Here is a 22057-nt window from a genome sequence, read left to right as displayed (position 1 = left end):
TCATTCTCTCTCTCCTCTCTCATTCTCTCTCTCTCATTCTCTCTCTCTCATTCTCTCTCTCCTCTCTCATTCTCTCTCTCCTCTCTCATTCTCTCTCTCCTCTCTCATTCTCTCTCTCCTCTCTCATTCTCTCCCTCTCTCTCATTCTCTCTCTCCTCTCTCATTCTCTCTCTCCTCTCTCATTCTCTCTCATTCTCTCTCTCCTCTCTCATTCTCTCTCATTCTCTCTCTCCTCTCTCATTCTCTCTCATTCTCTCTCTCCTCTCTCATTCTCTCTCTCTCCTCTCTCATTCTCTCTCTCATTCTCTCTCTCTCTCATTCTCTCTCCTCTCTCATTCTCTCTCTCCTCTCTCATTCCCTCTCTCCTCTCTCATTCCCTCTCTCCTCTCTCATTCCCTCTCTCCTCTCTCATTCCCTCTCTCCTCTCTCATTCCCTCTCTCCTCTCTCATTCCCTCTCTCTCTCTCATTCCCTCTCTCCTCTCTCATTCCCTCTCTCCTCTCTCATTCCCTCTCTCCTCTCTCATTCTCTCTCTCTCTCCTCTCTCATTCTCTCTCTCTCTCCTCTCTCATTCTCTCTCCTCTCTCATTCTCTCTCTCGCTCTCATTCTCTCTCTCTCTCCTCTCTCATTCTCTCTCTCTCCTCTCTCATTCCCTCTCTCATTCCCTCTCTCTCTCCTCTCTCATTCCCTCTCTGTGGTTTTATAAATGGTGCCTATGAGGAGCAGTGAGCACATAGTTCCTTCTGTTGGGCAGGCTGCACTGCACCACCTCATTACTGCACTACCTCACTACTGCACCACCTCACTACTGCACCACCTCACTACTGCACCACCTCACTACTGCACCACCTCACTACTGCAGAGCACTGAGAGAAAGTTCTCTGATTTAAGGTGGAGAAGATAAGAGGAATGTCTCTTCATGTCTATGGGTCAGTGTCTACTGGGCGTCAGCGAGCATGACGTGGCTAAACTGCTGCTGTGACTATGAGAGGGAGGGAGAGATGCGTGTGGAACTCTGCAGTAGTAACCAAGTGTGCGTGACACACCTCCTTCCAGCGTCACGCACTCCGTGACTGCAGATCTGAGATCAGTGACGTGAGCAAGCTGTGACGCCAGTGAGGGGGGGGGTGAAAGAGGAGGAGAGAGAATGGATAGAGTATTCTGCTGCATCAGGGCTGCTGAGTCCAGGAGTGAGGGGCCTGCGCATCCTGTCTGCTGATTGGTTGATGGAACTAGTCAGAGTCAGCCAGGGAGTTGCTATGACTCAGCCATGCGTCCAGGACAGAGAGATTGTCCCCGCCCCCCCGTCAGCACACCGTCAGCAGTAATGGAAGGAGAAAGAACTGCAGGAACTAATACTTTATATATAACACTCCAGGATGGATAGAGAGAGAGACGGGGGAGGGGAGAGAGAGACGGGGAGGGGAGAGAGAGACGGGGAGGGGAGAGAGAGACGGGGAGGGGAGAGAGAGAGACGGGGGGGAGAGAGAGACGGGGGAGGTGGGAGAGAGACGGGGGGAGGGGAGAGAGAGACGGGGGGAGGGGAGAGACACGGGGGGAGACAGGGGAGGAGAGACCGGGGGGAGAGAGCGGGAGGGGGGAGGGGAGAGAGACAGGGGAGGAGAGAGCGGGAGGGAGAGAGAGACGGGGAGGGGGAGAGAGAGACGGGGGAGAGAGAGACGGGGAGGGGGAGAGAGACGGGGGGGGAGACACGGGGGGAGACCAGGGGAGGAGAGAGCGGGAGGGGGGAGGGGAGAGAGACAGGGGAGGAGAGAGCGAGAGACGGGGGAGGGGGGAGACAGGGGAGGAGAGAGCGAGAGACCGGGGGGGAGACAGGGGAGGAGAGAGCGAGAGACGGGAGGGGGGAGACGAGGGGAGAGAGACAGGGGAGGAGAGAGCGAGAGAGACAGGGGAGGAGAGAGCGAGAGACCGGGGGGGAGACAGGGGAGGAGAGAGCGAGAGACGGGAGGGGGGAGACGGGGGGAGGGGAGAGAGACAGGGGAGGAGAGAGCGAGAGAGACGGGAGGAGAGAGCGTGAGACCGGGGGGAGACAGGGGGAGGAGAGAGAGACGGAGGGGAGAGAGACAGGGGAGGAGAGAGCGAGAGAGACGGGAGGAGAGAGCGTGAGACCGGGGGGGGAGACAGGGGGAGGAGAGAGAGACGGGAGGGGGGGAGACAGGGGGAGGAGAGAGCGAGAGAGACAGGGGAGGAGAGAGTGAGAGACCAGGGGGGGGTGAGAGACGGGGGAGAGCTATTTATGCTGTCCTCAGAGATCCTGGGAGGGGAAAATAACTTTCTCTTTTTTTCAATGGCATCACAGCAGGCATTTTAGTCTGTCACAAATGGCACCATATTCCCTATATAGTGCACTACTTTAGATCAGGGCCTTTATCAATGGCATTACAGGAGGCATTATATAGTAACATAATGCTATGTACAGTGAGGGGGGAAAAGTATTTGATCCCCTGCTGATTTTGACCATTTGCCCACTGACAAAGAAATGATCAGTCTATCATTTTAATGGTAGGTTTATTTGAACAGTGAGAGACAGAATAACAACAAAAAAATCCAGAAAAACACATGTCAAAAATGTTATAAAATGATTTCCATTTTAATGAGGGAAATAAGTATTTGACCCCTCTGCAAAACATGACTTTGTACTTGGTGGCAAAACCTTTGTTGGCAATCAGAGGTCAGACGTTTCTTGTAGTTGGCCACCAGGTTTGCACATCTCAGGAGGGATTTTGTCCCACTCCTCTTTGCAGATCTTCTCCAAGTCATTAAGGTTTCTAGGCTGATGTTTGGCAACTCGAATCTTCAGCTCCCTCCACAGATTTTCTATGGGATTAAGGTCTGGAGACTGGCTAGGCCACTCCAGGACCTTAATGTGCTTCTTCTTGAGCCACTCCTTTGTTGCCTTGGCTGTGTGTTTTGGGTCTTTGTCATGCTGGAATACCCATCCACAACCCATTTTCAATGCCCTGGCTGAGGGAAGGAGGTTCTCACCCAAGATTTGATGGTACATGGCCTCGTCCATCGTCCCTTTGATGCGGTGAAGTTGTCCTGTCCCCTTAGCAGAAAAACACCCCCAAAGCATAATGTTTCCACCTCCATGTTTGACGGTGGGGATGGTGTTCTTGGGGTCATAGGCAGCATTCCTCCTCCTCCAAACACGGCGAGTTGAGTTGATGCCAAAGAGCTCCATTTTGGTCTCATCTGACCACAACACTTTCACCCAGTTGTCCTCTGAATCATTCAGATGTTCATTGGAAAACTTCAGACGGGCGTGTATATGTGCTTTCTTGAGCAGGGGGACCTTGCGGGCGCTGCAGGGTTTCAGTCCTTCATGGCGTAGTGTGTTACCAATTGTTTTCTTGGTGACTATGGTCCCAGCTGCCTTGAGATCATTGACAAGATCCTCCCGTGTAGTTCTGGGCTGATTCCTCACCGTTCTCATGATCATTGCAATTCCACGAGGTGAGATCTTGCATGGAGCCCCAGGCCGAGGGAGATTGACAGTTCTTTTGTGTTTCTTCCATTTGCGAATAATCGCTCCAACTGTTGTCACCTTCTCACCAAGCTGCTTGGCAATGGTCTTGTAGCCCATTCCAGCCTTGTGTAGGTCTACAATCTTGTCCCTGACATCCTTGGAGAGCTCTTTGGTCTTGGCCATGGTGGAGAGTTTGGAATCTGATTGATTGCTTCTGTGGACAGGTGTCTTTTATACAGGTAACAAGCTGAGATTAGGAGCACTCCCTTTAAGAGTGTGCTCCTAATCTCAGCTTGTTACCTGTATAAAAGACACCTGGGAGCCAGAAATCTTTCTGATTGAGAGGGGGTCAAATACTTATTTCCCTCATTAAAATGCAAATGAATTTATAACATTTTTGACATGCGTTTTTCTTGATTGTTTTTGTTGTTATTCTGTCTCTCACTGTTCAAATAAACCTACCATTAGAATTATAGACTGATCATTTCCTTGTCAGTGGGCAAACATACAGAATCAGCAGGGGATCAAATACTTTTTTCCTCACTGTACCTGCCTGGAACAGCCTGGCTAAGCACTTCACATTTATATACAGTTGAAGTCGGAAGTTTACATACACACCTTAGCCAAATACATTTAAACTCAGTTTTTCACAATTCCTGACATTTAATCATAGTAACAATTCCCTGTCTTAGGTCAATTAGGATCACCACTTTATTTTAAGAATGTGAAATGTCAGAATAATAGTAGAGAGAGTGACTTATTTCAGCTTTTATTTCTTTCATCACATTCCTAGTGGGTCAGAAGTTTACATACACTAAATTAGCATTTGGTAGCATTGCCTTTAAATAGTTTTACTTGGGTCAAATGTTTCGGGTAGCCTTCCATAAGCATCTCACAATAAGTTGGGTGAATTTTGGCCCATTCCTCCTGACAGAGCTGGTGTAACTGAGTCAGGTTTGTAGGCCTCCTTGCTCACGCATGCTTTTTCAGTTCTGCCCACAAATTTTCTATAGGATTGAGGTCAGGGCTTTGTGGTGGCCACTCCAATACCTTGACTTTGTTGTCCTTAAGCCATTTTGCCACAACTTTGGAAGTATGCTTGGAGTCATTGTCCATTTGGAAGACCCATTTGCTACCAAGCTTTAACTTCATGACTGATGTCTTGATGTTGCGTCAATATATCCACATAATTTTCCATCGTCATGATGCCATCTATTTTGTGAAGTGCACCAGTCCCTCCTGCAGCAAAGCACCCCCACAACATGATGCTGCCACCCCTGTGCTTCACGGTTGGGATGGTGTTGTTCGGCTTCCTCCCCCTTTTTCCTCCAAACATAACAATGGTCATTTTGGCCAAACACTTCTATTTTGTTTCATCAGACCAGAGGACATTTCCCCAAAAAGTACGATCTTTGTCCCCAAGTGCAGTTGCAAACCGTAGTCTGGCTTTTTTATGGCAGTTTTGGAGCAGTGGCTTCTTCCTTGCTGAGCAGCCTTTCAGGTTATATCGATATAGGACTCGTTTGACTGTGGATATCGATACTTTTGTACCCGTTTCCTCCAGCATCTTCACAAGGTCCTTTGCTGTTGTTCTGGGATTGATTTGCACTTTTCGCACCAAAGTACGTTCATCTCTAGGAGACAGAACACATCTCCTTCCTGAGCAGTATGACGGCTGTGTGATCCCATGGTGTTTATACTTGCGTACTATTGTTTGTACAGATGAATGTGGTACCTTCAGGCGTTTGGAAATTGCTCCCAAGGATGAACCAGACTTGTGGAGGTCTACAATTCTTTTTCTGAGGTCTTGGCTGATTTCTTTTGATTTTCCCATGATGTCAAGAAAAGAAGCACTGAGTTTGAAGGTAGGCCTTGAAATACATCCACAGGTTCACCTCCAACTGACTCATGATGTCAGTTAGTCCATCAGAATAATTTTCTGTAATTTTCCAATCTGTTTAAAGGCGCAGTCAACTTAGTGTATGTAAACTTCTGACCCACTGGAATTGTGATATAGTGAATAATAAGTGAAATAATCTGTCTGTAAACAATTGTTGGAAAAATTACTTGTCTTGCACAAAGTAGATGTCCTAACCGACTTGCCAAAACTATTGTTTTGTTAACAAGAAATTTGTGGAGTGGTTGAAAAACACTTAGGTTGGAGTCATTAAAACTCGTATGTAAACTTCCAACTTCAACTGTAGTAACATAGAGCTATGTACCTGCCTGGACCAGCCTGGCTAAAACACTTCACATTATATATGTACCTGCCTGGAACAGCCTGGCTAAAACACTTCACATTATATATGTACCTGCCTGGACCAGCCTGGTTAAAACACTTCACATTATATAGTAACATAGAGCTATGTACCTGCCTGGACCAGCCTGGCTAAAACACTTCCCATTATATAGTAACATAGAGCTATGTACCTGCCTGGACCAGTCTGGCTAAACACTTCCCATTATATAGTAACATAGAGCTATGTACCTGCCTGGACCAGCCTGGCTAAAACACTTCCCATTATATAGTAACATAGAGCTATGTACCTGCCTGGACCAGTCTGGCTAAACACTTCATATCTGGTGGCTTGTCCTTTTGAAAAAGTGTCATCCTACAAATACCTAGGTATTTGGTTGGATGACAAGTTGTCCTTTAATGTTCATGTGGATAATCTTGTGAGAAAGCTTAAATGTAAATTGGGTTTTATTTTTGTAATAAGGCTTGCTTCCCTCTTATGGCTAGAAAGAAGCTTGTTCAGGCCACTTTTCTCTCTGTAATTGATTATGGTGACTTGTTGTATATGCATGCAGCCTCCTCTGTCTTAGAGACAGGACTGTTTATCATGCATCCTTGCGCTTTATTACAAATGCCAAGTCACTCACCCACCATTGCACCTTGTACCAAATGGTAGATTGGACCTCACTTTATATGCACAGAAAGATACATTTGTATGTGTTCATCTACAAAGCCCTTTTGGGTAAACTCCCTCTTTACCTCTGTAGTCTGGTCTCCTTCACCACCAGCAGTTACCATACCTGGTCTGCTAGGTGGTTGCTATGTTACCATACCTGGTCTGCTAGGTGGTTGCTACTTAAAGTCCCCAGAACATTCACAGTATTAGGCAAGACTGCCTTCTCTTCTTGTGCACCAGAGGCATGGAATAGTCTACAATCCATGCTTCATCTACATATGTTAGTGCCACTGAATGAATTTAAAATATTGATGGGAGACTGTTATGGAGGAGTGTAAATGCTTTTTTTTGGCTGGATCATGTTGTGTTGTTGTATGTTTTAATTCTGTAATGTATTGATTGTTGCTGCCTTCTTGGCCAGGTCTCCCTTGAAAAAGAGACTGGGTCTCAATGGGCTTTTCCTGGTTAAATAAATATATAGTAACATAGTGCTATGTACCTGCCTGGACCAGCCTGGCTAAAACACTTCACATTATATATGTACCTGCCTGGACCAGCCTGGCTAAAACACTTCACATTATATATGTACCTGCCTGGACCAGCCTGGCTAAAACACTTCACATTATATATGTACCTGCCTGGACCAGCCTGGCTAAAACACTTCACATTATATATGTACCTGCCTGGACCAGCCTGGCTAAAACACTTCACATTATATATGTACCTGCCTGGACCAGCCTGGCTAAAACACTTCACATTATATATGTACCTGCCTGGACCAGCCTGGCTAAACACTTCACATTATATATGTACCTGCCTGGACCAGCCTGGCTAAAACACTTCACATTATATATGTACCTGCCTGGACCAGCCTGGCTAAACACTTCACATTATATATGTACCTGCCTGGACCAGCCTGGCTAAAACACTTCACATTATATATGTACCTGCCTGGACCAGCCTGGCTAAAACACTTCACATTATATATGTACCTGCCTGGACCAGCCTGGCTAAAACACTTCACATTATATATGTACCTGCCTGGACCAGCCTGGCTAAACACTTCACATTATATATGTACCTGCCTGGACCAGCCTGGCTAAAACACTTCACATTATATATGTACCTGCCTGGACCAGCCTGGCTAAAACACTTCACATTATATAGTAACATAGTGCTATGTACCTTCACATCTATGACTTGCTGTATTGTAGGATGTTATTTCTCTGACAGGATGACCTCTAATGCTCTCTTTCTTTCTCTCCTATCCTCTCTCTCCCTTCCCTCTCTCTCTCTCACTTTTCCCTCTCTCCATTTCCCTTCCCCCTCTCAGATATTCCAGACCAGTGCTCTCCGTCTCCCTGTAATCCTCGAGGTACGGTGCGCTGTGAGGACAAAAAGGGTGACTTCCTCTGCCACTGCTTCACTGGCTGGACAGGAGTCCGTTGTGAGAAAGGTACTGGGACATGATGTTCAGAAACACAGTGGACTTGTTCCACGTTGCAGCCCACTGGCTGATCTACAAATCACCTGGCATCATAAATAACTAGTCATTACTAGTTGGAGATCAGTCAGTCACAGTTTACCCACAATACATCCCAGATGTGATGCTGTGGAATAGGGCCAGTGTATTGGGTACATGGCTACTGTGTTATTGTTTGTCAGGCCAACTTGCCACACATACAAAGTGACAGAGGTGGGGACAGAGAGGATTTTCTGCAGTGTCACACTGTCTCCAGCATGTGACAATGATCGGTACAGGGTGAGTCCTGTCTGACTTTGACTTAGCTTAGTCACTGTCTATCCATCTCCATCCACACAGACACACACACACACCGTCCTTGGAGTGCTGCTGGGTTGTGGTTGGGCTCTGTGTGTGTTGTGTTGTCAGTATGTCTCTGCCCTCTCTCGCTCTCTGTCTCTCTCCCTTTCTCTATATATCGGTCAGGTCAATATGAACTGAATGTGCAGGAAGTGAACCGGTCACATGTAGAGCAGGCTGAGAAGTCACATGACCCTGCAAAGAGAAGGTCAGCGCTGGGCTGGTGACCCGTCTCTACAGAGGGGGCTGGACCCGTCTCTACAGAGGGGGCTGGGTGACCCGTTTCTACAGAGGGGGCTGGGTGACCCGTCTCGGTGTGAATGCCTCCTGCACTGCTGCTGTCTGTTTCCGAAATGACCCCTATTCCTGATTATAGTGCACTACTTTTGACCAGAACACCATGGGAATAGGGAGCCATTTGGAATGCAGACTCCATCTCTCACTTTTCTGTGGTGACTCATCCTGCCACCTAGCTGTTGGTCGGCGGGGGAAGCCAAAACACAACGTGTCTGACTGACTCTGAGGCGGAGGCTTTTCCACTGGCCAACCACAAGTTCACAGAAACCATTCAGCTCATCAGAGCAGTCACTCTGGGCTAACGGGTCCCAAATAAGTGGCATTTTTCAAAATATAAACCGCCGGAAAAGAGACGTGTGATTTATTTAGTTAAAAAGACATCGTCTTTCATCGTGTGTACAAACGTTTTGATCAGAACTCACATTAAAGTGTCATGCGACACTTAGCGATGTTCAATGTAGTTGATGGATAAAGTGATTGGTTCATATTGTCACATGTCCTCTGTGTGTCTCCTGTGATTGGCAGATGTCAACGAGTGCAACAAGAGGAATGGAGGATGTGACCACGAGTGTAACAACACTATGGGTAGCTACCATTGCTCCTGTCGCCGCGGTTACATGCTGGTCGAACGCAAGTTGTGTAACGGTAAGAGACACACGCGCACACACACACACACCTTACCTGAAGGAAGTATTGAACTGTCCTCACTGTGTGTGTGTGTGTGTGTGTGTGTGTGTGTGTGTGTTTCAGATGTGGATGAGTGCCAGGATCCAGGGATGTGTGGGACAGCGAGGTGTGTGAACCAGGATGGAGACTATGACTGTCTGTGTGAGACGGGATACATTTACGACAACAACACCAAGACCTGCCTAGGTGAGCAGTACACCAAAAACACATTACTCAGTACTGACACATTATATACATGTAATACATATACATACTATAATGTATAGAATACATTATATACAGTGCATTCAGAAAGTATTCAGACCGTTTGACCTTTTCCACATTTTGTTACGCTACAGCCTTATTCTAAAATTGATTAAAAATAAACCATATGTCATCAATCTACACACAATACCCCATAATGACAAAGCGAAAACAGGTTTTTAGAAATGTTTGCAAATGTATTGAAAATAAAAAACAGATACCTTATTTACATAAGTATTCAGACCATTTGCTATGAGAAATTGAGCTCAGGTGCATCCTGTTTCCATTGATCATCCTTGAGATGTTTCTACAACTTGATTGGAGTCCACCTGTGGTAAATTCAATTGATTGGACATGATTTGGAAAGGCACACACCTGTCCATATAAAAATGTCCCACAGTTGACAGTGCATGTCAGAGCAAAAACCAAGCCATAATGTCGAAGGAATTGTACGTGGCGCTCCGAGACAGCATTGTGTCGAGGCACAGATCTGGGGAAGTTAACCAAAACATTTCTGCAGCATTGAAGGTCCCAAGAACACAGTGGCCTCCATCATTCTTAAATGGAAGAAGTTTAGAATCACCAAGACTCTTCCTAGAGCTGGCCACCCGGCCAAACTGAGCAATCGGGGGAGAAGGGCCTTGGTCATGGAGGTGACCAAGAACCCAATGGTCACTCTGACAGAGCTCCAGAGTTCCTCTGTGGAGATGGGAGAACCTTCCGGAAGGACAACCATCTTTGCAGCACTCCACCAATCAGGCCTTTATGGTAGAGTGGCCAGACGGAACCACTCCTCAGTAAAAAGCACATGACAGCCCACTTGGATTCTCTGGTATGATGATACCAAGATTGAACTCTTTGGCCTGAATGCCAAGGGTCATGTCTGGAGGAAACCTGGCACCATCCCTACGGTGAAGCACGGTGGTGGCAGCATCATGCTGTGGGGATGTTTTTCAGCAGCAGGGACTGGGAGACTAGTCAGGATTGAGGGAAAGATGAACGGAACAAAGCACAGAGAGATCCTTGATGAAAACCTGTTCCAGAGCGATCAGGACCTCAGACTGGGGTGAAGGTTCACCTTCCAACAGGACAACGAGTCTCTGAATGTCCTTGAGTGGCACAGCCAGAGCCCGGACTTGAACACGATCAAACATCTCTGGAGAGACCTGAAAATAGCTGTGCTGCGACGCTCCCCATCCAACCTGACAGAGCTTGAGAGGATCTGCAGAGAAGAATGGGAGAAACTCCCAAAATACAGGTGTGCCAAGCTTGTAGGGTCATACCCAAGAAGACTTGGGGCTGTAATTGCTGCCAAAGTTGCTTTAACACAGTACTGAGTAAAAAGTTGGAAAACTCAAAAAATTTAATTTAAAAAAATGTTTAAAAGTCAAGGCGTCTGAAGACATTCCGAATGCAGTGTGTGTGTATATATGTCACACACAATGAACTGGGGTTGCAAAATTCTGGTTATTTTCCACCCAGATTTCCTGCTTATTCCTTCCTGATTCAGGGAATCTTTCAACCGGGATTTCTGGAAAATCTTGTCATTTAAAAGAAAAAAGTTACAGGAATTTTGCAACCCTACAGTGAATACCCACAAATAAAGCTACACACAAGCTAATCCTACATCTCGCTCTGCTTGACAATGTGTTGGTCTCAGCTGGACTGCAGACGGCTGTGTTGTAGAGCCAGCTAGCTAGTCTAGTGGTGCAGACGGCTGTGTTGTAGAGACAGCTAGCTAGTCTAGTGGTGCAGCCAGCTAGCTAGTCTAGTGATGCAGACAGCTGTGTTGTAGAGCCAGCTAGCTAGTCTAGTGGTGCAGACGGCTGTGTTGTAGAGACAGCTAGCTAGTCTAGTGGTGCAGCCAGCTAGCTAGTCTAGTGGTGCAGCCAGCTAGCTAGTCTAGTGGTGCAGCCAGCTGTGTTGTAGAGCCAGCTAGCTAGTCTAGTGATGCAGACAGCTGTGTTGTAGAGCCAGCTAGCTAGTCTAGTGGTGCAGACGGCTGTGTTGTAGAGCCAGCTAGCTAGTCTAGTGGTGCAGCCGGCTGTGTTGTAGAGACAGCTAGCTAGTCTAGTGATGCAGCCAGCTGTCATTCATGCATACCTACACACATACATATGCCAGTGGAGGCTGGTGGGAGGCGCTATAGGAGGACCGGCTCATTGTAATAAATGGAACGGAGTCCAACGTGGTTTCCATACGTTTCATGTTTTTGGACCTTTCCAGTCATTTACAATGAGCCTGTCCTCCAGTAGCTCCTCCTACCAGCCTCCACTGACATACACAATCTCTCTCTTACACACACTCTGAGACACACACACTCTGAGACACACACACACTCTGAGACACACACACTCTGAGACACACACACTCTGAGACACACACACTCTGAGACACACACACTCTGAGACACACACACTCTGAGACACACACACTCTGAGACACACACACTCTGAGACACACACACTCTGAGACACACACAGGACACACTCTGAGACACACACAGGACACACTCTGAGACAGACACAGGACACACTCTGAGACAGACACAGGACACACTCTGAGACACACACACACTCTGAGACACACACACACTCTGAGACACACACACACACTCTGAGACACACACACACACTCTGAGACACACACACACACTCTGAGACACACACACACACTCTGAGACACACACACACACTCTGAGACACACAGACGAACTGCCAAGTAAGCTGTTAGCGCGTCATCTTTTCATTTATAGTCAATACATTCTGTTTATCATTTTTTTTACAAGACCGATCTCTATCTGCACGACATCCTCTCCTGCCAAACGCTCAATGGTCCTTTAAAATGTCATCCTAGTCTTTTATTTGTCAAACAAGTTTGTTCTTGTCTTGCATTGTACTTACTGAGAGAGAGGAGAGGGAGGGAGAAAGAGAAAGCGGGGGAGGGAAGGGAGGCGGTCACAGAGTCACTCTTTAGAAGAACTAACATTTATCCATCCGTATCATAATAAACCTCATGGCCTTCTAAGGTCATTCAGACAGACGTTCTGGCTTCATCCCAAATGGTTCCCCATTCCCTATGTAGTGCACTACTTTAGACCCCAGCTCTAGGGGAATAGGGTGCCAGTTGGGACATGGTCCAGTTGACATCAGGAGAGATCTAAGTCAGGAGTTGTTCCTCCATCTGTTGATGCTGATAACATTTTAGAGACGTTGTTTTTCACTTCAGTGGTTTTCTCCCCCAGCCTTGTCTGGAGGTTGTAGTTCCAGAGATGGACCAATGGACACCCTTCTCTCTCTGTTTTTTCCCCTCTCTCTTTCACTCCGTCTTTTATCTCCCTCCCTCCCTCCGTCTCTCTTTCTCTCTTTCTCTCTCTCTCTCTGTCAGATGTGGATGAGTGTGAGCAGGGAGTGTGTGAGGAGTGTGTTAACACGCCCGGTAGTTTCCGGTGTTTCTGTGACGGTCGGCAGGGCAAGAAGTTGAGCCACGACCTCAGGAGCTGTCAGGTAAAAAGTCCCCACTCACATTATCAAGACCTTACCTGTAGAAAACACCCCCCATTTATTAGTAAGGGATTCAATCAAAGGTTCATTATCGACAAGCAGCACTGCACTCTAGACCAGGGCTGCTCAACCATCTTCCTGGAGATTTACTGTCCTGTAGGTTTTCAGTCCGACCCTCTTCCTGGAGATTTACTGTCCTGTAGGTTTTCAGTCCAACCCTCTTCCTGGAGATCTACTGTCCTGTAGGTTTTCAGTCCAACCCTCTTCCTGGAGATCTACTGTTCTGTAGGTTTTCAGTCCAACCCTCTTCCTGGAGATCTACTGTCCTGTAGGTTTTCACTCCGACCCTCTTCCTGGAGATTTACTGTCCTGTAGATTTTCAGTCCGACCCTCTTCCTGGTGGTCTACTGTCCTGTAGGTTTTCAGTCCAACCTTAATTTAACACACCTGATTCTACTAATTAGCTGCTCAACAAGACCTTAACTAGCTGAATCAGATATGCTACATTAGGGTTGGAGTGTGAACCTACAGGACGGTAGATCTCCAGGAAGAGGGTTGGACTGAAAACCTACAGGACAGTAGATCTCCAGGAGAGGGTCGGGCAGCCCCGGTCTAGACAATGGACCTATTAAAAGGTACTTTCCGTTACAATGTGCACCTGATTTGAATCTTTCCTTTAGAAGACATGTCAGATTCCAGTTATCCCTTGTGTGCTGACCCTTAACATATGTAGAGGAATGGCACACAGCTCAGCCCCCCCCCAAAGTGATTCTTACTGTGGGTGCGTTCCTAAAATCACTCTGCCCAGAGCGCACTCTGGCACTCCATTCTTATTTTCAGATTATCCGTTCGTAAATTCTGAGTGTTTCGCTCAGAGCGCATACTGGACGCTCTGGCCGAGGAGTAGGGTTGATCTGAGGGTTCTGACCTCAATGGCAGTCAAACACCCAAGCTAACTGGCTAAAGTTGGCTAGCTGGTAGCTACTTCCAGACACAAATGAGAAAACACCTCACTCTGACCATTTTACTCATCGTAGCAGAGCTGGTCAGGCTGTTTACATGTTATCCAGAGCGTTGGTGACTAACTGTGCTGCTGGCAACAATTTAATGATGTTTTTTTTGCCAACATATACTGACACTGGTTATATTCAACGGTGTTGCGCGTTCGTAAATTCCTCAGTTATTCAGCGCTCTGAAATAGGAGTAGATAGCCAGAGTGAATTTACGGCTGCATCACTAGACTCTCTCTTCCCCCAACAGGAGATCACTACATGTGTCTCTCTCACCATGAAGAGGAACTCCCGTTCTCTCTACCTGGGCCGGATGTTCAGCGGAGTCCCAGTGGTCAGGCTACGCTTCCGCAGGAGAGTCCAGACTGGGTGGGCCTTACCTTTGACCTCTAACCTTTTAACCTTACCAGTCTCCTGAGGTTTCAACCTCTTTTCCAAGAGAGACCTGGAAAGATGCCAGTAAGGCAAAAGCATTTTAAGGGTTCATAGTTATAACCATAGTCTTGTACCATTGTAGAATTATATTACATCCTGTCTTTATCTCTCTCTCCCTCCTCTAGGTTCTCAGCTGAGTTTGACCTCCGTACCTTTGACCCGGAGGGGGTCATCTTCTTCGCTGGTGGTCACCTGAACAGTTCCTGGATTGTTCTGGCAATGCATCATGGGAAACTGGAGCTGCAGCTGAGGTACGGGGCGGTCAGCCGGGTCACCAGCAGCGGGCCCGTCGTCAACGATGGACAGTGGAGAAAGGTCAGAGGTTATTCTGGGGTTTAGGGGGGTGTTTAACTTATGGGTTGGGTCTCAATAGTCTAAAGTGGCATCTCCTCTCCTGAGGGGTCGTTGACTCGGGTGCATCCCAAATGGCCCCCTGTTCCCTATGTAGTGCACTACTTTTTGGAGGAGGTGTTACTGGTGACCTGGTCAGAATGTGTGCACTGTATAGGAAATAGGATATCATTTGGGACTGAGACACTGTAGGATAAGAACATGTAAAACCATTTTTTTTACAATTTGAGCTCCTGTCTTTTCTGATTGGTCTGTAGATCTCAGTGGAGGAGCAGGGGCGGAGTCTGGTGATAAAGATTGACAGGGAGGCGGTGATGAAGATAGCTGTGAACGGAGATCTGTTCACCCTGAAGAAAGGCATGCATGAACTCAACCTGACTGTAGGGGGCGTCCCTTTCAAAGAGGACAGTCTCATCAACCAGGTTAGGGGGGTGGGGTCCTCTCTAGAATCTCTGTTCTGGGGAGATGTGTGTGTTGTTTTCTCTGCCTAATGTGTGTGTGTGTGTGTGTGTTCTCCAGGTGAACCCGAGGTTTGACGGCTGTATGCGTGAGTGGCGCTGGTTAACAGGAGAGGATACGTCCATTCAGGAGACCATCAGGTCTAATGACAACATGCAGTGTTTCAGTACAGAAAACCCCGGAACCTATTACCCTGGGACAGGCTTCGCTCTGTTCAACATCACATACGGTGGGTCTGCTGTGTGTGGGATTATGTGTGTGCACGTCTCTATGCATCTTCTGATTTGCATGTATCATTTGCACATTTACCTGTGTGTGTATAACCACATCTCTCTCCCCCAGCAGAGTCCCAGTCTCTGAGTATCCAGCTGACTCTGAGACCAGCCTCCACTGTTGGGGTTCTATTGGCACTCGTTTATCAGGACAGCGTCCCTCTCTCCATCTCTCTGTCCGACTACCACAGAGACAACCAGGAATGGCGGGAGGTGAGATGTTACTTTGGCCCGACGCTGTCGGTCGGTCTGTCTGGCTCGCTGTCTGTCTGGCTCGCTGTCTGTCTGGCTCGCTGTCTGTCTGGCTCGCTGTCTGTCTGGCTCGCTGTCTGTCTGGCTCGCTGTCTGTCTGGCTCGCTGTCTGTCTGGCTCGCTGTCTGTCTGGCTCGCTGTCTGTCTGGCTCGCTCGCTGTCTGGCTCGCTCGCTGTCTGTCTGTCTGGCTCGCTCGCTCGCTGTCTGTCTGTCTGGCTCGCTCGCTCGCTGTCTGTCTGTCTGGCTCGCTCGCTCGCTGTCTGTCTGGCTCGCTCGCTGTCTGTCTGGCTCGCTGTCTGTCTGTCTGTCTGGCTCGCTCGCTGTCTGTCTGTCTGGCTCGCTCGCTGTCTGTCTGTCTGTCTGTCTGGCTCGCTCGCTCGCTGTCTGACTCGCTGTCTGACTCGCTGTCTGACTGACCTCTCTGTCTCGGTCTGTATGAATTCATGTTTTGTCTTGAGTGTGATGTCTCTCTGTATCTTTCTCTCTACCCCCCCAGTATGTCCTGGTCTCTGTGGGTGATGTCTCTCTGTATCTTTCTCTCTACCCCCCAGTATGTCCTGGTCTCTGTGGGTGATGTCTCTCTGTATCTTTCTCTCTACCCCCCAGTATGTCCTGGTCTCTGTGGGTGATGTCTCTCTGTATCTTTCTCTCTACCCCCAGTATGTCCTGGTCTCTGTGGGTGATGTCTCTCTGTATCTTTCTCTCTACCCCCCAGTATGTCCTGGTCTCTGTGGGTGATGTCTCTCTGTATCTTTCTCTCTACCCCCCAGTATGTCCTGGTCTCTGTGGGTGATGTCTCTCTGTATCTTTCTCTCTACCCCCCAGTATGTCCTGGTCTCTGTGGGTGATGTCTCTCTGTATCTTTCTCTCTACCCCCCAGTATGTCCTGGTCTCTGTGGGTGATGTCTCTCTGTATCTTTCTCTCTACCCCCAGTATGTCCTGGTCTCTGTGGGTGATGTCTCTCTGTATCTTTCTCTCTACCCCCCAGTATGTCCTGGTCTCTGTGGGTGATGTCTCTCTGTATCTTTCTCTCTACCCCCCAGTATGTCCTGGTCTCTGTGGGTGATGTCTCTCTGTATCTTTCTCTCTACCCCCCAGTATGTCCTGGTCTCTGTGGGTGATGTCTCTCTGTATCTTTCTCTCTACCCCCCAGTATGTCCTGGTCTCTGTGGGTGATGTCTCTCTGTATCTTTCTCTCTACCCCCCAGTATGTCCTGGTCTCTGTGGGTGATGTCTCTCTGTATCTTTCTCTCTACCCCCAGTATGTCCTGGTCTCTGTGGGTGATGTCTCTCTGTATCTTTCTCTCTACCCCCCAGTATGTCCTGGTCTCTGTGGGTGATGTCTCTCTCTATCTTTCTCTCTACCCCCCAGTATGTCCTGGTCTCTGTGGGTGATGTCTCTCTGTATCTTTCTCTCTACCCCCCAGTATGTCCTGGTCTCTGTGGGTGATGTCTCTCTGTATCTTTCTCTCTACCCCCCAGTATGTCCTGGTCTCTGTGGGTGATGTCTCTCTGTATCTTTCTCTCTACCCCCAGTATTTCCTGGTCTCTGTGGGTGATGTCTCTCTGTATCTTTCTCTCTACCCCCCAGTATGTCCTGGTCTCTGTGGGTGATGTCTCTCTGTATCTTTCTCTCTACCCCCCAGTATGTCCTGGTCTCTGTGGGTGATGTCTCTCTGTATCTTTCTCTCTACCCCCCAGTATGTCCTGGTCTCTGTGGGTGATGTCTCTCTGTATCTTTCTCTCTACCCCCCAGTATGTCCTGGTCTCTGTGGGTGATGTCTCTCTGTATCTTTCTCTCTACCCCCCAGTATGTCCTGGTCTCTGTGGGTGATGTCTCTCTGTATCTTTCTCTCTACCCCCCAGTATGTCCTGGTCTCTGTGGGTGATGTGATCGTGGCCAGCGCCCCGGCCTTCCTGTGTGATGCAGAGGTTCATGAGGTCAACGTGACGGTCAGTGGGAACCTGACCATACTAGAGGTGGACGGTCAGCCTGGACAGAGTCACACCACACCTGGACAGGAGACGGTTGACCTCAGCCTGCCTTCAACCACCTTTATAGGAGGGCTCCCCGGTGAGTTGGACGGGAATAGGAGGGCTCCCCGGTGAGGTGGACGGGAATAGGAGGGCTCCCCGGTGAGGTGGACGGGAATAGGAGGGCTCCCCGGTGAGGTGGACGGGAATAGGAGGGCTCCCCGGTGAGTTGGACGGGTATAGGAGGGCTCCCCGGTGAGTTGGACGGGTATAGGAGGACTCCCCGGTGAGGTGGACGGGAATAGGAGGGCTCCCCGGTGAGGTGGACGGGAATAGGAGGGCTCCCCGGTGAGGTGGACGGGAATAGGAGGGCTCCCCGGTGAGGTGGACGGGAATAGGAGGGCTCCCCGGTGAGGTAGACGGGAATAGGAGGGCTCCCCGGTGAGGTAGACGGGAATAGGAGGGCTCCCCGGTGAGGTGGACGGGAATAGGAGGGCTCCCCGTGAGTTGGACGGGAATAGGAGGGCTCCCCGGTGAGGTAGACGGGAATAGGAGGGCTCCCCGGTGAGGTAGACGGGAATAGGAGGGCTCCCCGGTGAGGTAGACGGGAATAGGAGGGCTCCCCGGTGAGGTGGACGGGAATAGGAGGGCTCCCCGGTGAGTTGGACGGGAATAGGAGGGCTCCCCGTGAGTTGGACGGGTATAGGAGGGCTCCCGGTGAGGTAGACGGGTATAGGAGGGCTCCCCGGTGAGGTAGACGGGTATAGGAGGGCTCCCCGGTGAGGTGGACGGGAATAGGAGGGCTCCCCGGTGAGGTAGACGGGAATAGGAGCTCCCCGGTGAGGTAGACGGGAATAGGAGCTCCCCGGTGAGGTAGACGGGTATAGGACTCCCCGGTGAGGTAGACGGGAATAGGAGGGCTCCCGGTGAGTTGGACGGGAATAGGAGGGCTCCCGGTGAGTTGGACGGGTATAGGAGGGCTCCCCGGTGAGGTAGACGGGTATAGGAGGGCTCCCCGGTGAGGTAGACGGGAATAGGAGGGCTCCCCGGTGAGGTGGACGGGAATAGGAGGGCTCCCCGGTGAGGTGGACGGGTATAGGAGGGCTCCCCGGTGAGGTGGACGGGTATAGGAGGGCTCCCCGGTGAGGTGGACGGGAATAGGAGGGCTCCCCGGTGAGGTGGACGGGAATAGGAGGGCTCCCCCGGTGAGGTAGACGGGAATAGGAGGGCTCCCCGGTGAGGTGGACGGGAATAGGAGGGCTCCCCGGTGAGGTGGACGGGAATAGGAGGGCTCCCCGGTGAGGTGGACGGGAATAGGAGGGCTCCCCGGTGAGGTGGACGGGAATAGGAGGGCTCCCCGGTGAGGTGGACGGGAATAGGAGGGCTCCCCGGTGAGGTGGACGGGTATAGGAGGGCGGGAATAGGAGGGGAATAGGAGGGCTCCCCGGTGAGGTAGACGGGAATAGGAGGGCTCCCCGGTGAGTTGGACGGGAATAGGAGGGCTCCCCGTGAGTTGGACGGGAATAGGAGGGCTCCCCGGTGAGGTAGACGGGAATAGGAGGGCTCCCCGGTGAGGTAGACGGGAATAGGAGGGCTCCCCGGTGAGGTAGACGGGAATAGGAGGGCTCCCCGTGAGTTGGACGGGAATAGGAGGGCTCCCGGTGAGTTGGACGGGAATAGGAGGGCTCCCCCGTGAGTTGGACGGGTATAGGAGGGCTCCCCGGTGAGGTAGACGGGTATAGGAGGGCTCCCCGGTGAGGTGGACGGGAATAGGAGGGCTCCCCGGTGAGGTGGACGGGAATAGGAGGGCTCCCGGTGAGGTGGACGGGAATAGGAGGGCTCCCCGGTGAGGTGGACGGGAATAGGAGGGCTCCCCGGTGAGGTGGACGGGAATAGGAGGGCTCCCCGGTGAGGTGGACGGGAATAGGAGGGCTCCCCGGTGAGGTGGACGGGAATAGGAGGGCTCCCCGGTGAGGTGGACGGGAATAGGAGGGCTCCCCGGTGAGGTGGACGGGTATAGGAGGGCTCCCCGGTGAGGTGGACGGGAATAGGAGGGCTCCCCGGTGAGGTAGACGGGTATAGGAGGGCTCCCCGGTGAGGTAGACGGGTATAGGGCTCCCCGGTGAGGTAGACGGGTATAGGGCTCCCCGGTGAGGTAGACGGGTATAGGGCTCCCCGGTGAGGTAGACGGGTATAGGACTCCCCGGTGAGGTAGACGGGTATAGGACTCCCCGGTGAGGTAGACGGGTATAGGACTCCCCGGTGAGGTAGACGGGTATAGGACTCCCCGGTGAGGTAGACGGGTATAGGAGGACTCCCCGGTGAGGTGGACGGGTATAGGAGGACTCCCCGGTGAGGTGGACGGGTATAGGAGGACTCCCCGGTGAGGTGGACGGGTATAGGAGGGCTCCCCGGTGAGTTGGACGGGTATAGGAGGGCTCCCCGGTGAGTTGGACGGGAATAGGAGGGCTCCCCGGTGAGTTGGACGGGAATAGGAGGGCTCCCCGGTGAGGTGGACGGGAATAGGAGGGCTCCCCGGTGAGGTGGACGGGTATAGGAGGGCTCCCCGGTGAGTTGGACGGGAATAGGAGGGCTCCCCGGTGAGGTGGACGGGTATAGGAGGGCGGGAATAGGAGGGGAATAGGAGGGCTCCCCGGTGAGGTAGACGGGAATAGGAGGGCTCCCCGGTGAGGTAGACGGGAATAGGAGGGCTCCCCGGTGAGGTAGACGGGAATAGGAGGGCTCCCCGGTGAGGTAGACGGGAATAGGAGGGCTCCCCGGTGAGGTAGACGGGAATAGGAGGGCTCCCCGGTGAGTTGGACGGGAATAGGAGGGCTCCCCGTGAGTTGGACGGGTATAGGAGGGCTCCCCGGTGAGTTGGACGGGAATAGGAGGGCTCCCCGGTGAGGTAGACGGGTATAGGAGGGCTCCCCGGTGAGGTGGACGGGAATAGGAGGGCTCCCCGGTGAGGTAGACGGGAATAGGAGGGCTCCCCGGTGAGGTAGACGGGAATAGGAGGGCTCCCCGGTGAGGTGGACGGGAATAGGAGGGCTCCCCGGTGAGGTGGACGGGAATAGGAGGGCTCCCCGGTGAGGTGGACGGGAATAGGAGGGCTCCCCGGTGAGGTGGACGGGAATAGGAGGGCTCCCCGGTGAGGTGGACGGGAATAGGAGGGCTCCCCGGTGAGGTGGACGGGAATAGGAGGGCTCCCCGGTGAGTTGGACGGGAATAGGAGGGCTCCCCGGTGAGGTGGACGGGTATATGAGGGCGGGAATAGGAGGGGAATAGGAGGGCTCCCCGGTGAGTTGGACGGGAATAGGAGGGCTCCCCGGTGAGGTGGACGGGAGAGCGGGAATAGGAGGGGATAGGAGGGCTCCCCGGTGAGGTAGACGGGAATAGGAGGGCTCCCCGGTGAGGTAGACGGGAATAGGAGGGCTCCCCGGTGAGGTAGACGGGAATAGGAGGCTCCCCGGTGAGGTAGACGGGAATAGGAGGGCTCCCCGGTGAGGTAGACGGGTATAGGAGGGCTCCCCGGTGAGGTGGACGGGAATAGGAGGGCTCCCCGGTGAGTTGGACGGGATAGGAGGGCTCCCCGTGAGTTGGACGGGTATAGGAGGGCTCCCCGGTGAGTTGGACGGGAATAGGAGGGCTCCCCGGTGAGGTAGACGGGTATAGGAGGGCTCCCCGGTGAGGTGGACGGGAATAGGAGGGCTCCCCGGTGAGGTAGACGGGAATAGGAGGGCTCCCCGGTGAGGTAGACGGGAATAGGAGGGCTCCCCGGTGAGGTGGACGGGTATAGGAGGGCTCCCCGGTGAGGTGGACGGGAATAGGAGGGCTCCCCGGTGAGGTGGACGGGAATAGGAGGGCTCCCCGGTGAGGTGGACGGGAATAGGAGGGCTCCCCGGTGAGGTGGACGGGAATAGGAGGACTCCCCGGTGAGGTGGACGGGAATAGGAGGGCTCCCCGGTGAGTTGGACGGGAATAGGAGGGCTCCCCGGTGAGGTGGACGGGTACGGGAATAGAGGGAATAGGAGGGCTCCCCGGTGAGGTAGACGGGAATAGGAGGGCTCCCCGGTGAGTTGGACGGGAATAGGAGGGCTCCCCGTGAGTTGGACGGGAATAGGAGGGCTCCCCGGTGAGGTAGACGGGAATAGGAGGGCTCCCCGGTGAGGTAGACGGGAATAGGAGGGCTCCCCGGTGAGGTAGACGGGAATAGGAGGGCTCCCCGGTGAGGTAGACGGGAATAGGAGGGCTCCCCGGTGAGTTGGACGGGAATAGGAGGGCTCCCCGTGAGTTGGACGGGTATAGGAGGGCTCCCCGGTGAGGTGAGACGGGTATAGGAGGGCTC

The 22057-nt window shown here is 51.4% G+C and overlaps 1 protein-coding gene across 4 annotated transcripts in view; it reads left to right on the top strand.

The window, feature by feature from the left end:
- Positions 1 to 22057, top strand: part of LOC106593842 (growth arrest-specific 6) — a 34295-nt gene that overhangs the window by 8440 nt on the left and 3798 nt on the right. The window contains exons 5-14 of one of the 4 annotated variants that reach the window (XM_045698411.1): positions 7736 to 7858; positions 9047 to 9166; positions 9272 to 9394; positions 12839 to 12957; positions 14215 to 14333; positions 14525 to 14714; positions 15008 to 15172; positions 15270 to 15438; positions 15552 to 15694; positions 17602 to 17809. In XM_045698411.1, coding sequence (XP_045554367.1) covers positions 7736 to 7858; positions 9047 to 9166; positions 9272 to 9394; positions 12839 to 12957; positions 14215 to 14333; positions 14525 to 14714; positions 15008 to 15172; positions 15270 to 15438; positions 15552 to 15694; positions 17602 to 17809 — 1479 coding nt within the window. Of the gene's footprint in view, positions 1 to 7735; positions 7859 to 9046; positions 9167 to 9271; positions 9395 to 12838; positions 12958 to 14214; positions 14334 to 14524; positions 14715 to 15007; positions 15173 to 15269; positions 15439 to 15551; positions 15695 to 16230; positions 16374 to 17601; positions 17810 to 22057 lie in introns of those variants that run through there. The other 3 variants (XM_045698412.1, XM_045698413.1, XM_045698414.1) reach the window with 3 other exon arrangements.

Source organism: Salmo salar, chromosome ssa16 (assembly GCF_905237065.1).
Source record: "Salmo salar chromosome ssa16, Ssal_v3.1, whole genome shotgun sequence".
Lineage (NCBI taxonomy): Eukaryota > Metazoa > Chordata > Actinopteri > Salmoniformes > Salmonidae > Salmo > Salmo salar.
Note: the sequence above shows the minus strand (reverse complement) of the source record. Positions and strands in the feature narration are given on the sequence as shown.